Here is a 19332-nt window from a genome sequence, read left to right on the forward strand (position 1 = left end):
AATCTATCAAACCCTGCTAGGGCTTTCACAACCCTCTGAAGGCTCCAGTTATTTCTACTAATTTTGCACCTTGAGACAACACTTTTTCCCTCCACTAAACTTTACGGTAACATATTTGGACATATTGCTCTGTGGACTGGCTTCCTGACAGTGATGACAACATAGCACTTCATTATTGAAAGTCATGATAACCAAAATTAACTGGAATTAATTCTTTTTAAAAAGGAATAATCAATTCATTTCTCTCTTTGAATTGAGTTACTGAAACAAATTATTTGCAAGATGTTCTCATTTATTGAGCTGTAACTGTAATGGGGGAGTTGTTAAAAATGTTTGCCTTATTAAGTATCTAATGTGACATAGAGCACTGAAGGTTTTTAAACCACAAAACCACATTAAATTAGTGTTTTGTTTTTTCCTTCGTAGCACATAATGTACCATCAAGGGACTACCACACAATGAGGGGACCAGCTCAACAAGTGAAAGGTCAAAGCATAAGATTCAAACATATTTATTTAGAAACGAATATGAAGATGAAAACAGAGGGTAATTAAAGGCTGGAATTTCCACTTGAATCATCATAAAAATCTATGTCACGCATAATTTGATGTTACACCTCTGGATATGGTTTGTTAAAACGATGATAAATAGTTTTATAGTGGACCATTTCATCCTGTGGTTTCGGGTCACACCCACATGTGAACCACCGTGTCTCAAGTGTCGTTTGTTTCCAGCTGATCAGCTCGCAAGCCGCCTGGCGCGTCATGGCGCAGCGGTGAAACACCGCCACCTGGCGGGCAGCCGCTGCGGCAGCAGGAGGAAGTGTTTCGGAAGTGAGCGCTCAACGGCAGAGCTGGGATCGAGGGAGAGGGCGGAGAAACGGGAGCAGCCGACTGGATTGTGGAAATGACACTGGCTTTTATCTAGCACCCGAAATTATTTGTGCCAAGCTTTCACGTCATTGCCGAAAAACCAGAGCCCGCTTCCGTTTACGATGAGCCGCAGAAAAAGGCCGTAAGGTAAGCCAGCCCGGTCCGTGATCCCAGCGGAAGCTATCCTGCTAGCGGCTTCTTTTAGCTAACGCAAGAAACGAGCCGCGGCTTTGCTAGGCTGGTGGCTCTGTTCGGGGAGATGTGGAGGGTTTAGTGACCTAATAGGGCGAAAACGTGGGCGTGCGTCTGGTTTAAAGCAGTGTGGGAAGGTGTAGACGGTGTTCATGCCCTGTCAGTGATCTTAACCCCCGGTATTGGGTTTTCTCTGAGGCGTTAAGCAGCAGCATCATGAAAGAGCGATTGTTCAGGACCGCCTGCCTGCGTGGCTAACACGCCACATACTTACGGTGTGGTAAATGTTTACCTGTCAGCAGCCTGACGGGATTACCCGGGGTTTGATAGCCTTAGCTAACATTCAGGTTAACGTGGCAGGTAAATATTATGAGCGAGGCAGCAGTGTAGCCCAGGTTCAACCCATATTTATGAATATATTTAGCAGACAGAACAAGTTTTGAATCATCTGGTCTCCATTATCTGATATAGATAATATCTATTATCTGAGTCAGAATAAGACAGGAGGTTGTTGCCTCACAGTGCTGGTGTCTCTGGACCCAGATACCGCCCAGGTTTACAGCAGCCTCAGACATCAGCCGGGTTTTATGTCAGGTTCTTGTGTACATAAATGTTATGTCTTGTAAAGTTGTCATTCTGTTTAAAATGTAAATTACAGACACGTATATTTATATAAACAGTTAATAACCGCACTCTAGTCAAAACGACCACAAACCTCAATATATGTGTTTGAGACTGTGCATGTGCAATCTGAAAAGTGTGGCACGCACCTGTTTTCAGGCCTGAGTTGATGCGTTGCAGAGCAGCTTTTGCTGCAAGTCTTTTGGGTAATCGGCTCTGCACTTCGCTTTCCTCTTTGCGAAATAGCAAAGGGGCGGAAAAATATTTCTCTGAACATCAACTTTCAATATTGCCAAAAAAAACAAAACAAAACTGACAGCCAGATTGAAGTAATTCTGAGACATTCAATTGACATACAACTGAGGGTCTCCTTAAGGGCTGACAGCTATACTACCTTGTATTAAAGTGTATGTAGTATAATCTGATGCTGGCAACCTGGTGGAACAGAGTCTGAGGCAAAGGACATGATGTCGTCATGTGTATGGGATCATAACGTTGCATAGTAACCTGATTTATGCTGCTGCTAAGCACTAAACACATACAGGCCTGTCACCATAATCAATAAATCGATTAATCGCATGATAAATTAAGACGAGCTAAATAACTTCCATTTTTATGATTTATCGATTTTCTCTTTCTGCCAAAAACTTTTCTTCTCCATGTTTCATGTTTCACGTAAAAGACTCCAGGAGTTTTCTAGGCAAGCCAAATTTATTTGTGCAGCACATTTTGTGTCCATGACAATTCAAAGTGCTTTGCAGAAAAATCAAGAGAGTTTGAAAACATATCAAACAAGATAAAAACAAATTCACTACAAGGACAAAAAAAAAAAATCATTGACTGATTAAATTAGGAAGCAAAATGTAGATAAAATATTTCCAGTTGTCATATTCTCAGCTGAAAAGAACAGGTTTGTAATGTTTGCATAAGGTTTCAGTGGTTTTCAATGCAGTATCTCCTGTTTTATCTGTTGTTGAAATAAAGTCGCAGTCATTACAGAAACAGGGTTATATGCTGGGCAGGCTTCCACTGAGCGGCAGAAGAACTGGGTCGCCCCCCGCCCCCAGCAGAGAGGATGGAGGGGAATAACCCGCCGGGGCAGCAGATCAATCCCTTCCTCATCACACGTTGTCAGCAGCACAACTGTCCTGATTGGTTCTGCTCCATCTCTCATTTTCCTTTCCCCTCCTCTTTCCCTGCAGGGAACACTCAAAAGTTTGACGTCCAGGAGGCGGGAGGGGAAAAAACGGCAAAAAATCCGGGGCGGCACATCCGATCCTCCGGGGCGGCTTCGGCAGGTCGGGGACGGTCGCCATGTGTCGGCGGTGAGGGCTGACTCGTTGAGAGCGACACACACACACGGCGTCGGGAGAGGCGGAGATGAAGCTCAAACAGCGCATGGTGGTGCTGTGTGCCGTGCTCCTGCTGCTGGGCCTGGCCAAGATCTTCCTGCTGGATGGAGGGGAGGGGTCTGCGGCCAGTCGGCGGGACCTCCGCGCCTTCCGGAAGGTCAGCACTGACAGGTTTCCTGTTTCTGGAAAAGGTGGTGACACTTTGTATGAAGGGGTGTGCATGACACTGACACAACCCTGTCATAAACGTAACATTTTGTTATGAACATGAAGGAGATTTCATGAATGCTTGTGACCGTTGTCATGAAGTGTCATTCTCTAAATGACACTTCTTTTCATTTTTAAAGAAAAGTTACAGTAAATGTGTGATTTTTGCATTAAAAGTGCCATCATTTACCGAATGACAGTTCATGAAAACTCAGTCTTATGCACACCCCTTCAAATAAAGCCTCATCAAAAAGGATTTCACACAATAAAAATGAAAGAGATTGTCCATCTGTTGCATGCTTACAGCCTGCGTTTATAACTGCGTGATAATCCCCACAGATGGAGTCGGGTCTCTCTCTGCCCCGGGGAGCCCACCTCACACACACTCTCCAGTCTCCGTGGGAGATAGCGAGCCAGTGGGTGGGGCCCCGAGAGGTGTACCCCGAGGAGACCCCCGAGCTGGCCGCCGTGCTCACCTCGCTGAGCACGGCCCGGATAGAGCGCGCCGACGTGGGCTACAAGGGCACGCAGCTCAAAGCCCTGCTGGTGCTGGACGGAGGACAGAAAGTGGTCTTTAAACCCAAGAGGTCTGACTTCAGATCATTCTGTGATTTAGATATCGATTAATGGGTTGATTGATTGACTTATAATAAATTGATAAGCATTGTCTATAAACCCCGGGTTTTGAAACGCGAAGGAATGGATGGACTTTTTATAATGTGCTGAATTAAAAAGCTAAAATAACATCGCAACGTTATTTTGCCAACTGTATTAATATTAACTGACTGAATAAACAGAAAATTGTGATTTTTTTTCTCACACATTTATAAAATATAACCAAACAGGAACCTCCTGCTGAATAGATAAAGAAAAGATCAAAATATGTGAAACACTTTAGCCACCAAGAGCAGAGATGTTCATGGTGCGGCTGCTCTTGAGGGAATGTTGAAATTTCGCTCATGTTAGTCTTTAAAATCAGTCATGCTGATTGATGACATGTTTTTTTTTTTCTCGATCATATTAAATTTTTCTGCGTAACAACCTCTGTTTTGTCATCACATCCTCGTCGTCGCAGCACGAGTACGTTTCAAATGAGGAGTTGATTCTGCTCGGCTGAATGAGTGTTAAGATGGAGTTTTTCGAGTGTTTATATTTCAAAAGTTCATGTTACATCCCATGAACTATATGCGGTTCTGCCATCTTTATTTCTCTATCTATTGGCTGCTGTTAAGGATGACCAGCAGCGCCTTCTGCTGGAAACTACAACAATAAAACAAGATCTAAGCGGACGTTTTTAGCTAATTGGTTGGAACTAATCAATCAATCAATCAAATTTTATTTGTATAGCACATTTCAGCAAGGCATTTCAAAGTGCTTTACATCATAAACACAAGAACACAAAGTCATGCAACATATAATAGACAATACATTGTTACATATTACATTTCAAAATCAATTCTAAACAGGTGTGTTTTTAGTTGAGATTTAAAGGAAGTCAGGGTTTCTGCTGTTTTACAGTTGTCTGGAAGTTTGTTCCAAAGTTTTGGTGCATAGATGCTGAAAGCTGCTTCTCCTCTCTTGGTTCTGGTTCTGGGGATGCAGAGCAGACCAGAACCAGAAGACCTGAGAGGTCTGGAAGGTTGATACAACAACAGCAGATCTTTGATGTATTGTGGTGTTAAACCGTTCAGTGATTTATAAACTAACAACAGATCAACTAATTGTGATCTAATAAAATATTAATTTTAAGTCAATAAATTGCTTGCATCCCTATTCTGTGACGTTCTTGTCCTTTTAAAGTGGTTAAAATTCTGACTTTTTCAAATTTTCTTGCTCAGATACAACAGAGACTACGTGGTTGAAGGCGAGCCGTACGCAGGATACGACAGACACAATGCAGAGGTGGCTGCTTTCCACCTGGACAGGTGTGTGTGTATGTGAGCGTCACACGTCGCTGGCTTTTATTCTCGCTGGAAACGATCCGTGACGTTTCCTTTCGTCCTCAGGATCCTGGGGTTCAGGAGGGCGCCCCTGGTGGTGGGCCGATACGTCAACCTGCGAACGGAGATCAAACCCGTCGCCACCGATCAACTGCTGAGCACTTTCCTCATGCAGGGTGAGTTGCACTTTCCTTCTGCTTGGCATGCAAATTTCTTGCGAGAGGTGAGCGTTTGCAGTCCTCCGGCTTTGAGTCAGTGCGGTTATCTGGAATCAAAAATCCTCGTATATTTCGGTCCAGTTTTGTTCTCTTTCTGAGTTTGTTTTGAGCTTTGTGAAACTCAAATTCACTCTTCGTCAAACTGGCATGTCCTGTATTTCTCTGGCTTTGTCTGCATAGTCTACAAATCCACCCTGTAGGGGCGTGGCATCAGTGATGCCTGTAATAAAGCAAAAAAACTTGATCAACATGTTTGACCAGTCTGGGTACAGCAGCTTCATCTAAATAATCTGAAACCTGTTGTGTGAATTTCCTTTTGAAGTATGCATCAAACCAATTTGAGATTTAAAAAGTCAAAAGTTCATCATAAATGCCAAATTATTCTTCTTCCTGAGAAGGGCAAGATTCCTCCAGCCCGGAATTTGCTTGTATCATTTACCATGGAACATGGAAATGATAGGAGTTGGTGCACAAAGATAAAAAAAAAATATAAAAAAAACCACTGCAGAAATGCAGCGGTTTTCACAGTTGGTATTTTTATTTTATGTGAAATAACATTCTTGATCTTTGAATTGCAACATCATACCTGGAGTTTCACATTTTAGCCATCAGTATTTTGCTTTTGTACACAATGACTGAATGTACGAACATTAAGAAATCGGAAAAAGTCCAGTTTCATCACCTGTCTAGACATCCAAACCAAGGACTCTGCACAAATTTTTTTTAGAGTTTGACAAACTAATTAAAGGTAAAAACAGAACCGTATAAAGTTCATGTTACATCCCATGAACTTTATACGGTTCTTGTAGTAGTTCTTGTCCAAACTCTGCTTTAAAAAAAATATTATTACTACACTTCATTTTATACTTTGAAATTTTGCTTTCTGTTTTTCTTTATTTTTGGAACCTACAGACGACCCAATTGGTGTTTTTTTGCAGGTACAGGGGTAAAATTACTCAGCCCAGTATCCATCTGTAAAAGTCTTCAGACATGCATCAGCAAGGATTTTCTGATTTTGGTCATAAAAAAAAAAACAAAAATAAGAATTTTTATAAAGTTGCGTTTCTATGATGATGCATCACGTTCTATAAACATTTTCAGGAATTTTCCACCTTTAGCACCACAGTTACTGTAAATATAAAAGCCTTAACGACTTTATGAAAATCCATCCAGTCCTCCGGCTCATTCTGGGGATCCCGAGGCGTTCCCAGACCAGATGGGAACTCGAGTCCCTCCAGTCAGTTCTGGGTTTCTCCTCCACCCTATGAAAGACGCTCACTTCAAACGATTCTATTCATCATTAGTTTAAAAAAATTCAACCTTTAGTTTAATCATGGGAAAAACTTTGTCGACGTGTCATAGGAGTAGTTCTTGGAAAGGTCAGCACTGCTGTTTTAGACTTTGGCCCAAAATAATTACTTCAGTTTTTTTACATTATTTTACATAATATGTAACTGTTTGAAATCTTTCAGCCTTCAGAGAAACTATATTTAAAATATATAAGGTCAGATGATCATCAGGCCGTAGTTTGGATTCTAATATTGAGCTCAGCTTTCATGAAATTCTACTTTACTGACATCTGATTTATGACTTAGCCAGGTTGTTTTAGATAATTTCCCTAAAACGATTTTTTTTTAATCAAAATATTTTATTGAGATTTTCCACTTTAGACATACAATCATGTAAATATCTGAACATATTCTCTTTGTAGTTATTACATGACGGTAATTATTCTAATTCAACTCAGAGAATTAAAACCAAAGAAAGAGAAAAGAGAAAGAAAAAAAAAACAAAAGAAGCCCACAGTTTCTCAGAAACGGGGATATTCAAGCAGATTACAAATTGTTTAGATATAAATGTACATATCTATACAGCAGGACACACCGCAGGTTCCAGCAAATCAAAACTCAAACGAACCCTCTGACAAGTCTAAGTCCTTAATAAAATTAACGAAAAAAAAAACGTTTGGATTTCCTAATATATGTTTGTCTTTCTCGCGGCAAATTAGACGACATCTGCTGTAACCACTGTGTGGCACGAGGTCTACTGATATTTTTCCAAGACAAAGCAATACACTTTTTTGCAGCTAATGAGCTTAAAGACTGAGGAAAAAACATACATTTTGTATTTATTTTAAGTGTTTTTCATCTTACATACTCATGTGCCTCAAGAAAGTAATTGTATTGTTTGGTTTCAGACTTCATGGAGTCTTTGAATTTCATAACGGCATTAAAGTAGATTGAAAAGAACTGAATTTTCAATCACTCATTTTTTATCAGTTTTTAAATGATGAAATCTTTAAAAACTTCTTTTTGTATTGACTCAGGTTATCTTTATCCAGTATTTGAATTTGCTTGATCTCAAACATTTTAATCCGGGGGAGAACAATTATCACACCACTGCAGGAGACGGCAGATTAGTTTGAGGAAAACCAGCATGTAGTGCAATGTGTCGGTGACGGGCTATCATGATGAATGATGATGATGTTGTTTTGATATTACTGTGCTGCTCGGTTTCACACCAACTGTAAGGTACAGGTGCGCCTCTTTGAATTAGAATAACAACATGCTTATTTATTCCTGGAGTTCAATTCAGAAAGTGAATCTCACGGTATGAGATTGTCCAAACTTTTATTTCTCATCTTTTGAATCATTACTTCTCACACTTTCCTCCAGTTCTCAGTCACATTCATTGCTTGTGAATCTTCTGCCACATTTCTTCCCCTTCCATGAACGGGTGCAGCATTCTGAGCATCCAGCTTGTTCTGCTGCGACGTTTTCTTGGTTTTCCGTTTTGTGGAGGTCGTTTTGTAGCACAGATTACATAGCAGTATTTGCTAGTCGGGACCAAAATGTAAAAAATCCTTTTATGTTTCTTTTTTTTTTTTTTTTTTTTGTAATATTAAGATTTTCTGAAAACAAAAACACATGTTGAGTCAAACTACTGAGATTAATTTCTTTAATAAAATGTTTCATCATATTCTGTGTTTGTGGGATTTTTTCCCGTTAAATAAATGAACTCAAATTGAACCCTGATTTTTATCTCAAAGTGTGATTATGTCACAGCAATAAAATATTAATTTATTTTAAATCTTTGTAGATGTCTTTACCAGAAAGGCTCCTCATTTTAAAGCAGAACTGTATGAAAATACTTTTTGTTCTTTCCCTGCTCTGTAAGTCCGTTTTTATTTCCTAAAGGTGAAGAGGAGCTGCTACCACACTTCCTTCTTTTTTCTTTCTTCAAAGAAAAAAGAAGGAAATTTCTTTGAAGAAATTTCCTTCAAATTTCTTTGGGGGAAAAGTCAGACCAATTAATTTTAATTGCACTCTTTTTAAACTATCAAGCATAAACTACATTTTGAAAATAATTGCTCAATCAAACAGAATATCTGAAAGACAAACAGACTCAGGATGAGCTCTGTATTTAATGGGACATATTAGTAAGATGAAAAATCAATCATTTTTATTTGTGATGCTGAAAAAGCGTTTGATTCTGTTGTCTGGTGTTATTTATTTCAGACATTTCAAAAATGTGGTTTTATTTGCCTTTCCATTTCAGTCCTGAAACCCACACCACACTCTCATGGCAGCATTTAAAAAAGCATTGACTCTATTAAAGCTATTGATGTAAGTTATGTTTTTACGCCAGTGATATTTCACTTTCTCAGGGGATGAAAGACTTTTTCTTTTTCAATAATGTTAGGACATATTTCAGTCGTAGAAGAAAGTAATCCAGACCTAGCTAATATTACGGTTGATGAATCTAAAATAAACAGAAGATCAAATGCGAAAATATATTAATCTTGGCAGGAATCTTATAATGTTTCGACACTAAATTAAATCAAAGCGGAGAAAAAGAAGCAAATCTTATTATTGCAGAAGATGGCTGGCTTAATCAACGCATGACTGGAAAACGTGTCAAGTTTCAGGCAGATGGAGGAAATTTACATGGAAAAGTCTTAATTAGTTTCGCGATTTTCCCTGAAATAAAACAAAAGCAACACACAGGCTGAGTCACAGGTTGATGTTGGAGGGAGTGTGGAAACTTTAGGGCCGATCATTTTCATTTCCTTTGGGATTGTCAAAATTCTCCAGCCTGATTGGCTGAAATGATTCTTTTAATTACTGATCTGGACAGCGAATCAATTTATTTGAGAGAAGGTTTATATAAAACCATCTTACAAGATAAATACAGTGGACAGAGTTCAATGTCGGCGAGTTGCATTTCAGACGTTAAATAACGACTGATGAGGTTTTTATATTACTCTGCAGCTTTACCAGATTACATCGCAGGTAAAAGTGATTTCTTACAGTGTGAGTGTTAGACTGGCTGAGAAAATCCAGCATGTGTAGAAAAGACATATTTTGCAGATGAGAGGTTTTTTTCCTGTCAAATATGTAGAGGCAGCTCTGGCTCTTTTTCTTTTATTGAACAATACAGCAGAGTTGTCCACTTATATCACACAAGTTCGCTCTGTGTCCCCAACTTGACTTATTTATTATGTTTGTGGTTTTTTTAGTGACTCATTTAATAACTTCAGTGTTTTTGAGATCATTTTCAGTCCTTCACCTTTTCATACACAGTTTTCAGTGTTTCAGGTGAAAATGTGGTCAATTGGGCTCTTTCTGTAGCTACAATGCAGGAACTGATGAACTCACAGAACAATGGGAGCTGCTGCACAACAAAACAACTTCACACAACAAACACAGCACACATAAGACAATATACACTAAGTAATTCTAACAGGATCTTTGTCTGAAATGGCAGATCATAGAGAAGAAACAGGAAGTAGGACAACATAGAGGGGTCTCTAAAGCCAGCCAGATAAAACTCATCTGGAGCCGCAAATGTCACAACTTTTTGAAAAAAGGACAACTTGTAATTTTAGGTAAATGTCTGCTATAAGAAATTAGTTATTTTTAAAGGGAAACCATTTTATTTCTGTTTGTAGGATTTAAAATAAACATAAAACTTAGCAAAATAAGGATTACAAAGGACAGATTACAAACAGATTACAAATTAATGACAAAAAATATAGCACAAGTACATTTTACTAGTACTCTTATTGTCATTCTTTGTTATAATTCAATGCAAATATTGTAGAAATAGACTAAATAATTGTTAAAAGACCTGTGTTGACTTGGACTAGATGAATTGACTCAGACCCGTTCCATATTTACATTTTTAAATTTTCTAACATTAATTTACTTGCTATTGTCATTCTTTTGCTGACTCTTATTGTAATTACAAAATTTTTGTCTTGATTTTTACATGTTATTTTTGTGAACCAAAACACCAAGTGGCTTAATAGGTTTTCTAGCTTGTTTTTTTTTTTTCCAATCAATTCTGAAACCTTACAGAAACATATAATCTTCATGGATCTTAGTCACTCTGATAAATCATCTGAAAACAACATACAAATCTGGAAAAGCTGGGTTTTTCATCACACTGCTGGGGAAAAGAAAAGATCAAAAGAAAAAAAGAAAACGGCATCTAAACACCTTGTGAATTCACTGTTCGTTTGGTACATCACACTGTCTCATCTCTGAACCCGGGTTAATATTCTGATTCACTGTTTTTCCTTTTTGATTTAGTATAATGCAAATGAGCAACACATGAATTTTGAACTCAGTCATGCTGCAGACCTGTAACTTTCAGAGTACATTTTCTATGACGATGGAAAAAGAAAACACAATAACTTCACTGCTGCCCATAAAGTTGGAATATCTTTAACTACTTTTCGTAAAATTTCAGTTTCATGACTTATTCCTGATGAAATGTATGTTTTAGGTTGTTTTTTTGTGTGTGTGTGCTTAACCACATCAGCCGTGTCATCATTCCCGTTCTCATCGCGTCTCTCTTCAGGTAACAACACGTGTTTCTATGGGAAGTGCTACTACTGCCGGGAGACGGAGCCGGCGTGTGCGGACGGTGAAACCATGGAGGGCTCGCTGACCCTCTGGCTGCCGGACGTGTGGCCCCTGCAGAAACACAGACACCCGTGGGGCCGCACATACAGAGAGGGCAAACTGGCCAGGTGGGTGTGGCCTTCACGGCCGCCTGGGGCAATTCTGTGACACGAGCGCGATTCGGTTTGATGATTATCAAGGAAAATTTAAATGTTGCGTGTTCAGGGTGATGACTGAATGCGGGTGAGCTTTGATTACTCATAACATGAGGTCAGAATGCAGTTCGGGTGTTTATGCTGTTTCTGCTGGTGAGGGAAGTTACACACAGTTCTGCATTGCAACAACAAATTCCCTTTTGCAGACTCAGACATCATTTCCCAAGAGTCCTCTGATGGTTAGTGTGGCTTTCACATGGGTGAATGGAGCAGAGACCTGTGGTACAGATGATGGTGGCCAGCTTCTGTTTTAGCAATAATTGGACAAAGAGGAAATGCTTTGCATTTGGCAGAAAAAATTGGAGTATTTATTCTAATATTTAGAACCGGGCATTCATCATATAATTTACCATTAAAAGTGAAAAACGTCTTATTATAACAAGAAAGCTAATTAGTAGTCACAATAAATTCTGATTAACGCTGTTTAAAAAACAAAAAAACAAAAAGTCCGTACTGTCATCATTGTCAGTTTTGCTATTATTCTCCATTGTTAGTTTAATGTATTGATAAATTTGAAAATATGATTAGATATCTATTGCTGTACACAGTTTAGTTTTAATTTGCTTCTTTGTTGCACTGAAGTAGTTCAGATCAAATCAATTTTAGCAACAGACCTGATGTGAATTCAAAAACGACTTTTTAAATTGTCTCATTTTAAAATCAAGGGCTGTCCCCAATAAAAATAACTGAGTTCAATCAGGCCTCATGGCGCCCTGACCCGCAGAATAAAGATGTCACATACATAACACGAAGTAGGCCAGTTAAAGCAATTCGTCAATGGGTGAAAGACAAAGTCATTAGCATTTATCAGCTGCTGTTACTGAAGTAATGGCTGTTGTAAGAAAATATAATATGTTGAAAATTTGACTGGATCTCTTATCTCACCAGGACAACCAATGTGCTAATCTTAGTAAAAACTCATCAGAATTTTAGATTTTAGTTCATTTTTTACTTATTTCTCTGTGTTTTGTGATGCAATAGCTGGGAAAAGGCTTTTTTAGAATTATCGTCTGAAACAAAGTCCAGAAAAAATGACCAAAGTTGTTATTTCAGAGGCAAAGTCAAAGTCCAGACTAAAAATACAATGACGTTTTAGCTTGACCCTTAAACAGGAGACACACTTCCACAGCAATTGTTGTTGTTATTAACCATCTATTAAAATGTGTTTATTGATCTGCAAAATATGCACCTGTCAGAAAAGAGGAAAAATACTTTTTTATAGCACTGTACGTTTATGTGCAAGCTAGAAAATGGGAAGTAAGCGTTCTGGAGACACTGATCCTTAAAATGCCTTACCACATCTTCAGTCTTCAACCTTGATATTGCAAATTTTTTATATATATATTTCACTTTGTTTTACTTACTTTTGAATAGCTGACAAGCTCAAAGTTTAAATTCTTCCAGGTTATTTTATTTTTGTCTTTATAAAGTGGGGTGGGGGGGAACCCCAAAGGACCAAGTATTGAGCCTTGTGGGACCCCCCGGGGTAATTGCAATGGGTCAGAATAGAACTGTCTATCTGACACCTAAGAGCTAATTTCCAAACCTTTCACAGTTTGTTTAGAATAAACATCTGGAAGACATTTAAGTAATGTGAAGTGGACGATGGTGTCAAAAGCTTTAGAAAAAGAGCTTATGTTGTTGGACAGCAGGAACATTAGTGGGTGTATTTTTTTTTATGATGGGTAATTAAATATTGTGCCGTAGAAGAAAAAGTACAGCATGTCTGTGTGAAGAAGAATATTTTATTAGTCACTCTTAGTAAAGAGTCGGCAGAAAGGAGAGAGGAGTATCAATAAATCCAAGACTGATCAAGTCAGAGGAGGTCCAGATGACGAATACATCCTTGCCCCTGTACAGTGAGATGACCTGGTGAATCTTTTTATGGTGAAATTGTATTTTGCCTGGGAACTTCTAGCACAGTAACATTCTTTAACGAGATCAGTGAAAAGATCATGGTAAAGAGGAAGTCCCTGAATTTGATTTGTGGGAAAGAGAAATTAACTGGATGCAATAAAAGTAGCAAATCAGAGGGTTTTTCTAGTTTGTTTGTTTTTTTCTCCTGGTGATTACTGCTGGATCTGTTCAAAATGTATTCATGTAAGTTCACCTACAGGTGGGTAAAGGATTCCTTCAAATCGTTAGCTTGATTTTTAGGCATTACAGGCACATCACAACATTATAGCTAGGTTTTTGTTTTGGACAATAATGACAGACGCCAACGTCACTCCAAAAAAAAGATGAATTTTGACAAATGCCAGATAAGCTCGGTCTATGATGAAACTGAGCTTATCAGTCAGACAGCGAGTGGTTTGTAAGCTGTGTAATTTGGCAGATACCATGACCATTTATTGCACCAGAAATGACGCTATTAGCACAAGTGGGTGAAGCTTAACCTACTAAATGCTTTTGAAGGTTAACGGAAAGTTTTTAAAAATGAAACTCTTCCACCTCCAATGAAGACTCGGTCAAGACTGGGCTGCACTATCTCATTGAATTTACTGTAGTAATGCCTACTTTTAAATAATAATACTATTCTGAAATACCAGACACATTTTATACCAGATTAATTAGAACTCAGTTTTGGAGACCTAAACAATGTTTGTTAGAAGCTCTTACCAGGAATATATTTGTACACGGGAATAGCATATTTAGTATGTCAATACTTTACAAATAAAAAAATGAGCCACAGAAAAGTTAAAACTTCAAATGTTTTTCAATCTATACAGGAAATTAGTAAAGAAAAGTTTAGTTTTATTTGAACGCTTTTTCCCCCGGTTTCTGTTGACTAATAACAAATTAGATCAAGTTTTCTTTTTGTTTTGCTGCGTAACAGAGTGTGCAGCATTCCCAAAGCATTTTCTTGGGTAGAATTCATTATCGTAATTTTATTATAAGAATTTTGAGCTGTTGTGATTAATACAGATAAAAGAAAAGAAATCATTTCAACCGAAGCATAAATTTCTGCCAAAAGAAATGCTTCCAAGAAAAGAATGTGATGTTACTTGATGTTGAAAAGTTGTACATTTGCACGAAATAAAAATCAGAATTCATCATGATTAAAGAAATATACATTTATGAAATTAAAACCAGGGGAGTCTATGAAATTGTAAATTCAGAAGCTCCTTAGAAACACGGGGTTGCATCGCATCTGGTCCTCTGATGTTTCAATGCAGGAAAAGAGCCAAGTTCTACCTGAAAGTGGACTTTACAAACCCCGACAACTTTATTTTTCTTTTTCAAAATTTTGACTTGACCATGTCAGAATGTCGTTTTAATGTCGTAAACGTATAGAGATTTTTCTCTTGGCTTTGACTTTGATGTCAGGCAATATCCAAGTTATTTTTTATGTGAAAATATCAAATTAATCTCAATAGTTTTGGCAGAATTGTACATACATGCTGCTACGTACTGAGCTAAAAACTCCATAAAATAACCATTTTAAGTGGCTGCCACTTCCCTCTTCTGAGTCATTTTATAACTCATAAGAGCATCAGTGAATTAAGATGGTCATATAGCGCAGAGTAACAATTCATACCAAAAATGGATACATTTTCATGCTGTCCATTTTGTCCAAAATGTCTTTCTCTCACAGTGTTTTGTTAGATCTGTTTCCCTTCACATCAGCCCAGACCGACAGGTTTGTTCCCCTTTATCTAAATTTAGCCCAACTGATTTTCTGCCCCTCTGTGGCTTCTAGTTTTTCCTTTCTGGTTCCTGTGTGTGCACAGCTGCACCGTGTAGACAGAGGCCAGCTACGAGCACACTCCACCGGTTCCTCTTGTCTGTGTGCAATAAGAGCTTCAAGGAAATCATATTGGGAAACAAAAACAGAGCTGCAGATCTTGGTTAGTCACCGTTAGTCCCATGGGAGACCCGACGTTTCACCTCATTTTCTGTCTTTTAAAATGCATTTGGCCATTTGGTTTCTGTGAAGTCTAGAATTTAAGGACCTTTCTGTCAACCTAGCTTTGTTATTAAATTCCTCTCTAAACACCTGACCTTATTTTTTGTGTGCTGGCAGGAAGGTACTTCCAGTTGCCATTGCAAACAAACTTATTGTAATCCATCAAAAGACATTTCACGTTTGTTTTTCCACATAGGTGGGAGTATGATGAAAGCTACTGCGAGGCGGTGAAGAAAATGCCCCCATATGACGCGGGGCCACGGCTCCTCGATGTGATCGATACAGCTGTTTTTGACTACCTGATCGGCAACGCCGATCGCCATCACTATGAGAGTTTCCAGGATGACGGCGGAGCCAGCATGCTCATCCTGCTCGATAACGCCAAGAGGTAAGGACTGATGAACCCACAAGATAAAATTATTTTGATTGTATTTTTTTTATTATTATTATTTTTTTTTTTTTTAGGTTGTACCATGTTTGTTTTGCATCAAATTTAAAAAAGTCCCTTGTTTTTTTACCGTAACTGAGACTCTGGAGCGGAGTCTGTGTGCAGCATTAACACTGAAAAAACAGATTAGTCACTCCTGAAGACTTCCAGTAAAATTCTCCTTTTTAGTAAACGTATCGGCACCATAAGGATATTGTTAATCCACTTTTTACATCTCACTTTTGATATCCCGTTAAATTGTCACTCATCTCTTCCAGTTTGCCCATCTCTTTTTCAAGAACTCACCGCCACTGAAACTGCTTTATAACTGAGTCATAAACGCCCACTCCTCGGATGGAAAGATGAGGGTTTTTCTTGTCTTGCTCTTAAATTCGATTGTTTTATAAACACAGTCTGGCTTGTGAACAGTTTTACCGATAACTTCTCTTTTTTTCTGAGAAGCATGGTGTCAGGCTTTTTTTTTTTTTTTTTTTTTTTTTTTTTTTTTTTTGTCTGGTTGTAAAGTCTCTCCCTGGCAGAACAAATGTGTATCTGATTTTTTATTTTCTTTTTTACTTGTAGACCAAACAGCAGATCTTCATCTGAACATTGAGTCACTTCCTTTCTGCTGCAGTGGTAGGAGGAGGGAATGTTGGTTTTACATTTGATAAAACCAATGAAATGATGAGAATTGTTATCTAAAACACCTCTGCACCTTAAATAACTTATACCTCCTTAAAAAGCCTTAATCTTAAAATCAAGGCTTTAAAAAGTCTTACATTCACTTGAAAACACATAAGATGGTCTTAAATTCATTCCCTATAGGTCTTAAATATTATAATGACAGGACTATTTAATCTTGTATATTTTATACAAGTCTGTCAGGCAACTGTTTGAGTCGACTGCATCCTGCCAGTTGGGAGGATGTTCGGTTTCGCCTTTGGCTCGCTTCTGTTGCCAGCCTGTACAATGCTGCATTTTTCTGCAAAAGAAAGAGAAAAAAAAACCTCGACACAGAAAACGGTTGTGCTGGTGCTGCCAATGGTTTAGGAGCAGCATTTGGTGCGACACAAACTGAGAAGTTGAGAAAAACAAACAAACTAAGTCAGAGGTTTAAGCCTATTGGAGAATTTTATTTCGACAAAGTTATGACTGTGGGGGGGGAGAACAGCTGAGAAGAAGGAGATTATGGAAAAGAAGCGGAGCATGAAACGAAAACAGAGCCACAGATGCAGCGACGATGAGAAATGGAGGCAAAGGAAGTAAAAGGAAAGGGAATTAATGTCTTCAACTAAATATAGAATGTGACAATATCTGTAGTTAATTTCACTACCAGAATAGTTTGTACTTCCTTAGTTTTGAGGAAGCTCTGTTCCTCGAATAGTTCTTCCTTTTTGTCATGGTGGTTAAATAATAATCCACAACCAAAAGCAGCAATGGCTACATTTCCTCAAACTTTAGGAAAAGTCATACACACACCATCGCTTTCACTACTTGGCACTACCACCCTATGAAAGGTGGTCTAAAGCTAGGAGATCTGATGCAGTTTTTACAAAAATATCAAACATACACGAACAAACTCTAGGGATAAATTACTATTCTCTCTGGAATCCAGGAAGCCTTGATAGACTCATAGCCAAACCTTCTTAATCTCAGCAAGCAGGGATTTTACTTTTATTTTCTTTTTTTTTTTGTAGTTATTTCATTTCTTCAGGAATTCTAATTAGTATTTGACTTTTTGTATTATTTTTTGTCCTAACTGTGGTTGCCCATGCAAAATCATGTAAAAAGCGTGGGGCAGTACGCTCTGATGACTTTTGCTTCATTGAATGAGTGATCCTGATGTTGGTGGGTTAAATCAGTGTGTTTTGCCTGTAAGTGTAAAAGTATGAGCAACATTAACATGTATCTGTTGCCTACTGCTGCTCAGTATGAAGGTTTTCTTTTTTTAAATAATTTTGAGGGAAGAGCTCAACAGTTCTATGTATGCATGGAGTATTCACACACCTTTATCTTCTCTTGTGTTTTCTCGGCAGCTTCGGCAATCCTTCTTTGGACGAGCGAAGCATCCTGGCGCCCCTCTACCAGTGCTGCATGTAAGTCCCCACACTGTGAAGTCACATTCATCAGATCTCCCATAATCAGTCGCCTCCGTGTGTTTTGTCCTTTCGACTTCCTGCGACAGGATTCGTCTTTCCACCTGGAACAGGTTGAGCTTCCTGAAAGGTGGAGTCCTGAGTTCGGCCGTGCGACAGGCGCTCGCCTTCGATCCCATTAATCCCGTCCTGGCGGAGCCTCACCTCGCAGCTCTGGACAGGCGTCTGAACGGAGTCATAGCAACTGTGAAGCAGTGCATGGAAGCACAGGGCCCAGACAACACGCTGATAGAGGATCGGATGAACCTCCCGCATCCGTAGGAAGGCGAAAACGAGCGGCGAGGCTCGTCCGGACAGCCGTCTTCAGACAGTGGCTCTGCAGCTTTGGGGAAGCAGAAGCAGACCGAAGGCGGCGCGTTTCTTCACCCTCCATCCGTTTATCGACTCTCCGAGAAATGCGATCCTCAATGGAGAACGCTGGCCAAAAGGGTCGGAGAGCGCGACCGTTTCACATCCAGCCTCCGCGGGCCGGCGTGAAAAGGAAAGCAAATTCTACCGCTGCTGGTGTCGACGTTCCTCCCACCTCGTGCCAAACTCTCCCTCATCGGTCATGCTTGTTCATGTACGCCTCATTCGCCGCAGACGACGGAGGAAGAAGTGTGAAAGCTTGAGATGAGTCTCCGGCATACATAGAAAGCCACACTTCAGACTAGAGCTGAAGGAGCCAATAAACTGAGACGTTACTTTAATTATATATATATAAAAAATGTTCCTTCAGTTTATTATGACTTTTAAATGGAACTGATCATTGACTCACTTTTGCTCAGTATTGTCAATATTTAGGTAGCAATGTAGATTAATGAACTGATAGGATATAAATATTTGGGCTATAATATTAAATTAAATTTAGAGAGAGAGTGTGTGTGTGTGTGTGTGCGTGTGCGTGTGAGAGAGCGTTCAATGGAGAGAGTGAGAATGAGTGCCATACTGTGCCGTAACGCAAAGCTACTGACATGACAGACTTGAATCATGGTGGGGCTCAGAGGTTTTAGGGTGTTTTAGTTCATTTTCAGCATTAAACTACGGTCTACATCTGTCTACCTAAGTTGTCTTTTTCTGAGTCTGGTCACCAAAATAATTTGCCAATAGACTTTCCTCTAAAAGCAATTTTCAAATGAGGATTTGTTGATTATGGCAAGAAATCCGTCCAAGTCAGCAGAGCCTGCTTTAAGTGTGGAGTTGACTGATCTCTCGCAATACATTTCCTTCATCAACATGCCAAGAAAAGAAGTTTCCTCTGACTAAATCATAAAAGAACGAGATGGTGATGTCAAGTACAAATGAGTTTTAAACAATATGGTGGACAGTAGAGGAGG

General features: G+C 39.0%; 1 protein-coding gene across 1 annotated transcript; it reads left to right on the forward strand.

The window, feature by feature from the left end:
• Nucleotides 1-813: 813 nt before the first annotated feature.
• fam20b (FAM20B glycosaminoglycan xylosylkinase) lies at nucleotides 814-19056 on the forward strand. Its single transcript, XM_055058316.1, has 9 exons — nucleotides 814-1019; nucleotides 2888-3194; nucleotides 3584-3831; nucleotides 5083-5169; nucleotides 5251-5360; nucleotides 11268-11439; nucleotides 15630-15821; nucleotides 17897-17956; nucleotides 18046-19056. Exons 2-9 carry the CDS (start codon nucleotides 3066-3068, stop codon nucleotides 18275-18277), a joined length of 1230 nt encoding a protein of 409 aa, XP_054914291.1. The 5' UTR covers nucleotides 814-1019; nucleotides 2888-3065; the 3' UTR covers nucleotides 18278-19056.
• The last annotated feature ends 276 nt before the right edge of the window (nucleotides 19057-19332 follow it).

This window comes from Poeciliopsis prolifica, unplaced genomic scaffold (genome assembly GCF_027474105.1).
Source record: "Poeciliopsis prolifica strain line A6 unplaced genomic scaffold, Auburn_PproV2 SCAFFOLD002, whole genome shotgun sequence".
Taxonomy (NCBI): Eukaryota; Metazoa; Chordata; class Actinopteri; order Cyprinodontiformes; family Poeciliidae; genus Poeciliopsis; species Poeciliopsis prolifica.

Bases quoted from the DNA above. Each gene is read 5' to 3' on its own strand.
- fam20b (XM_055058316.1), top strand. From the start codon at position 3,066: ATGAAGCTCAAACAGCGCATGGTGGTGCTGTGTGCCGTGCTCCTGCTG. The intron at 3,195-3,583 runs GTCAGCACTGAC...TAATCCCCACAG, and splicing joins ACCTCCGCGCCTTCCGGAAG to ATGGAGTCGGGTCTCTCTCT. The intron at 11,440-15,629 runs GTGGGTGTGGCC...TTTTCCACATAG, and splicing joins AGAGAGGGCAAACTGGCCAG to GTGGGAGTATGATGAAAGCT.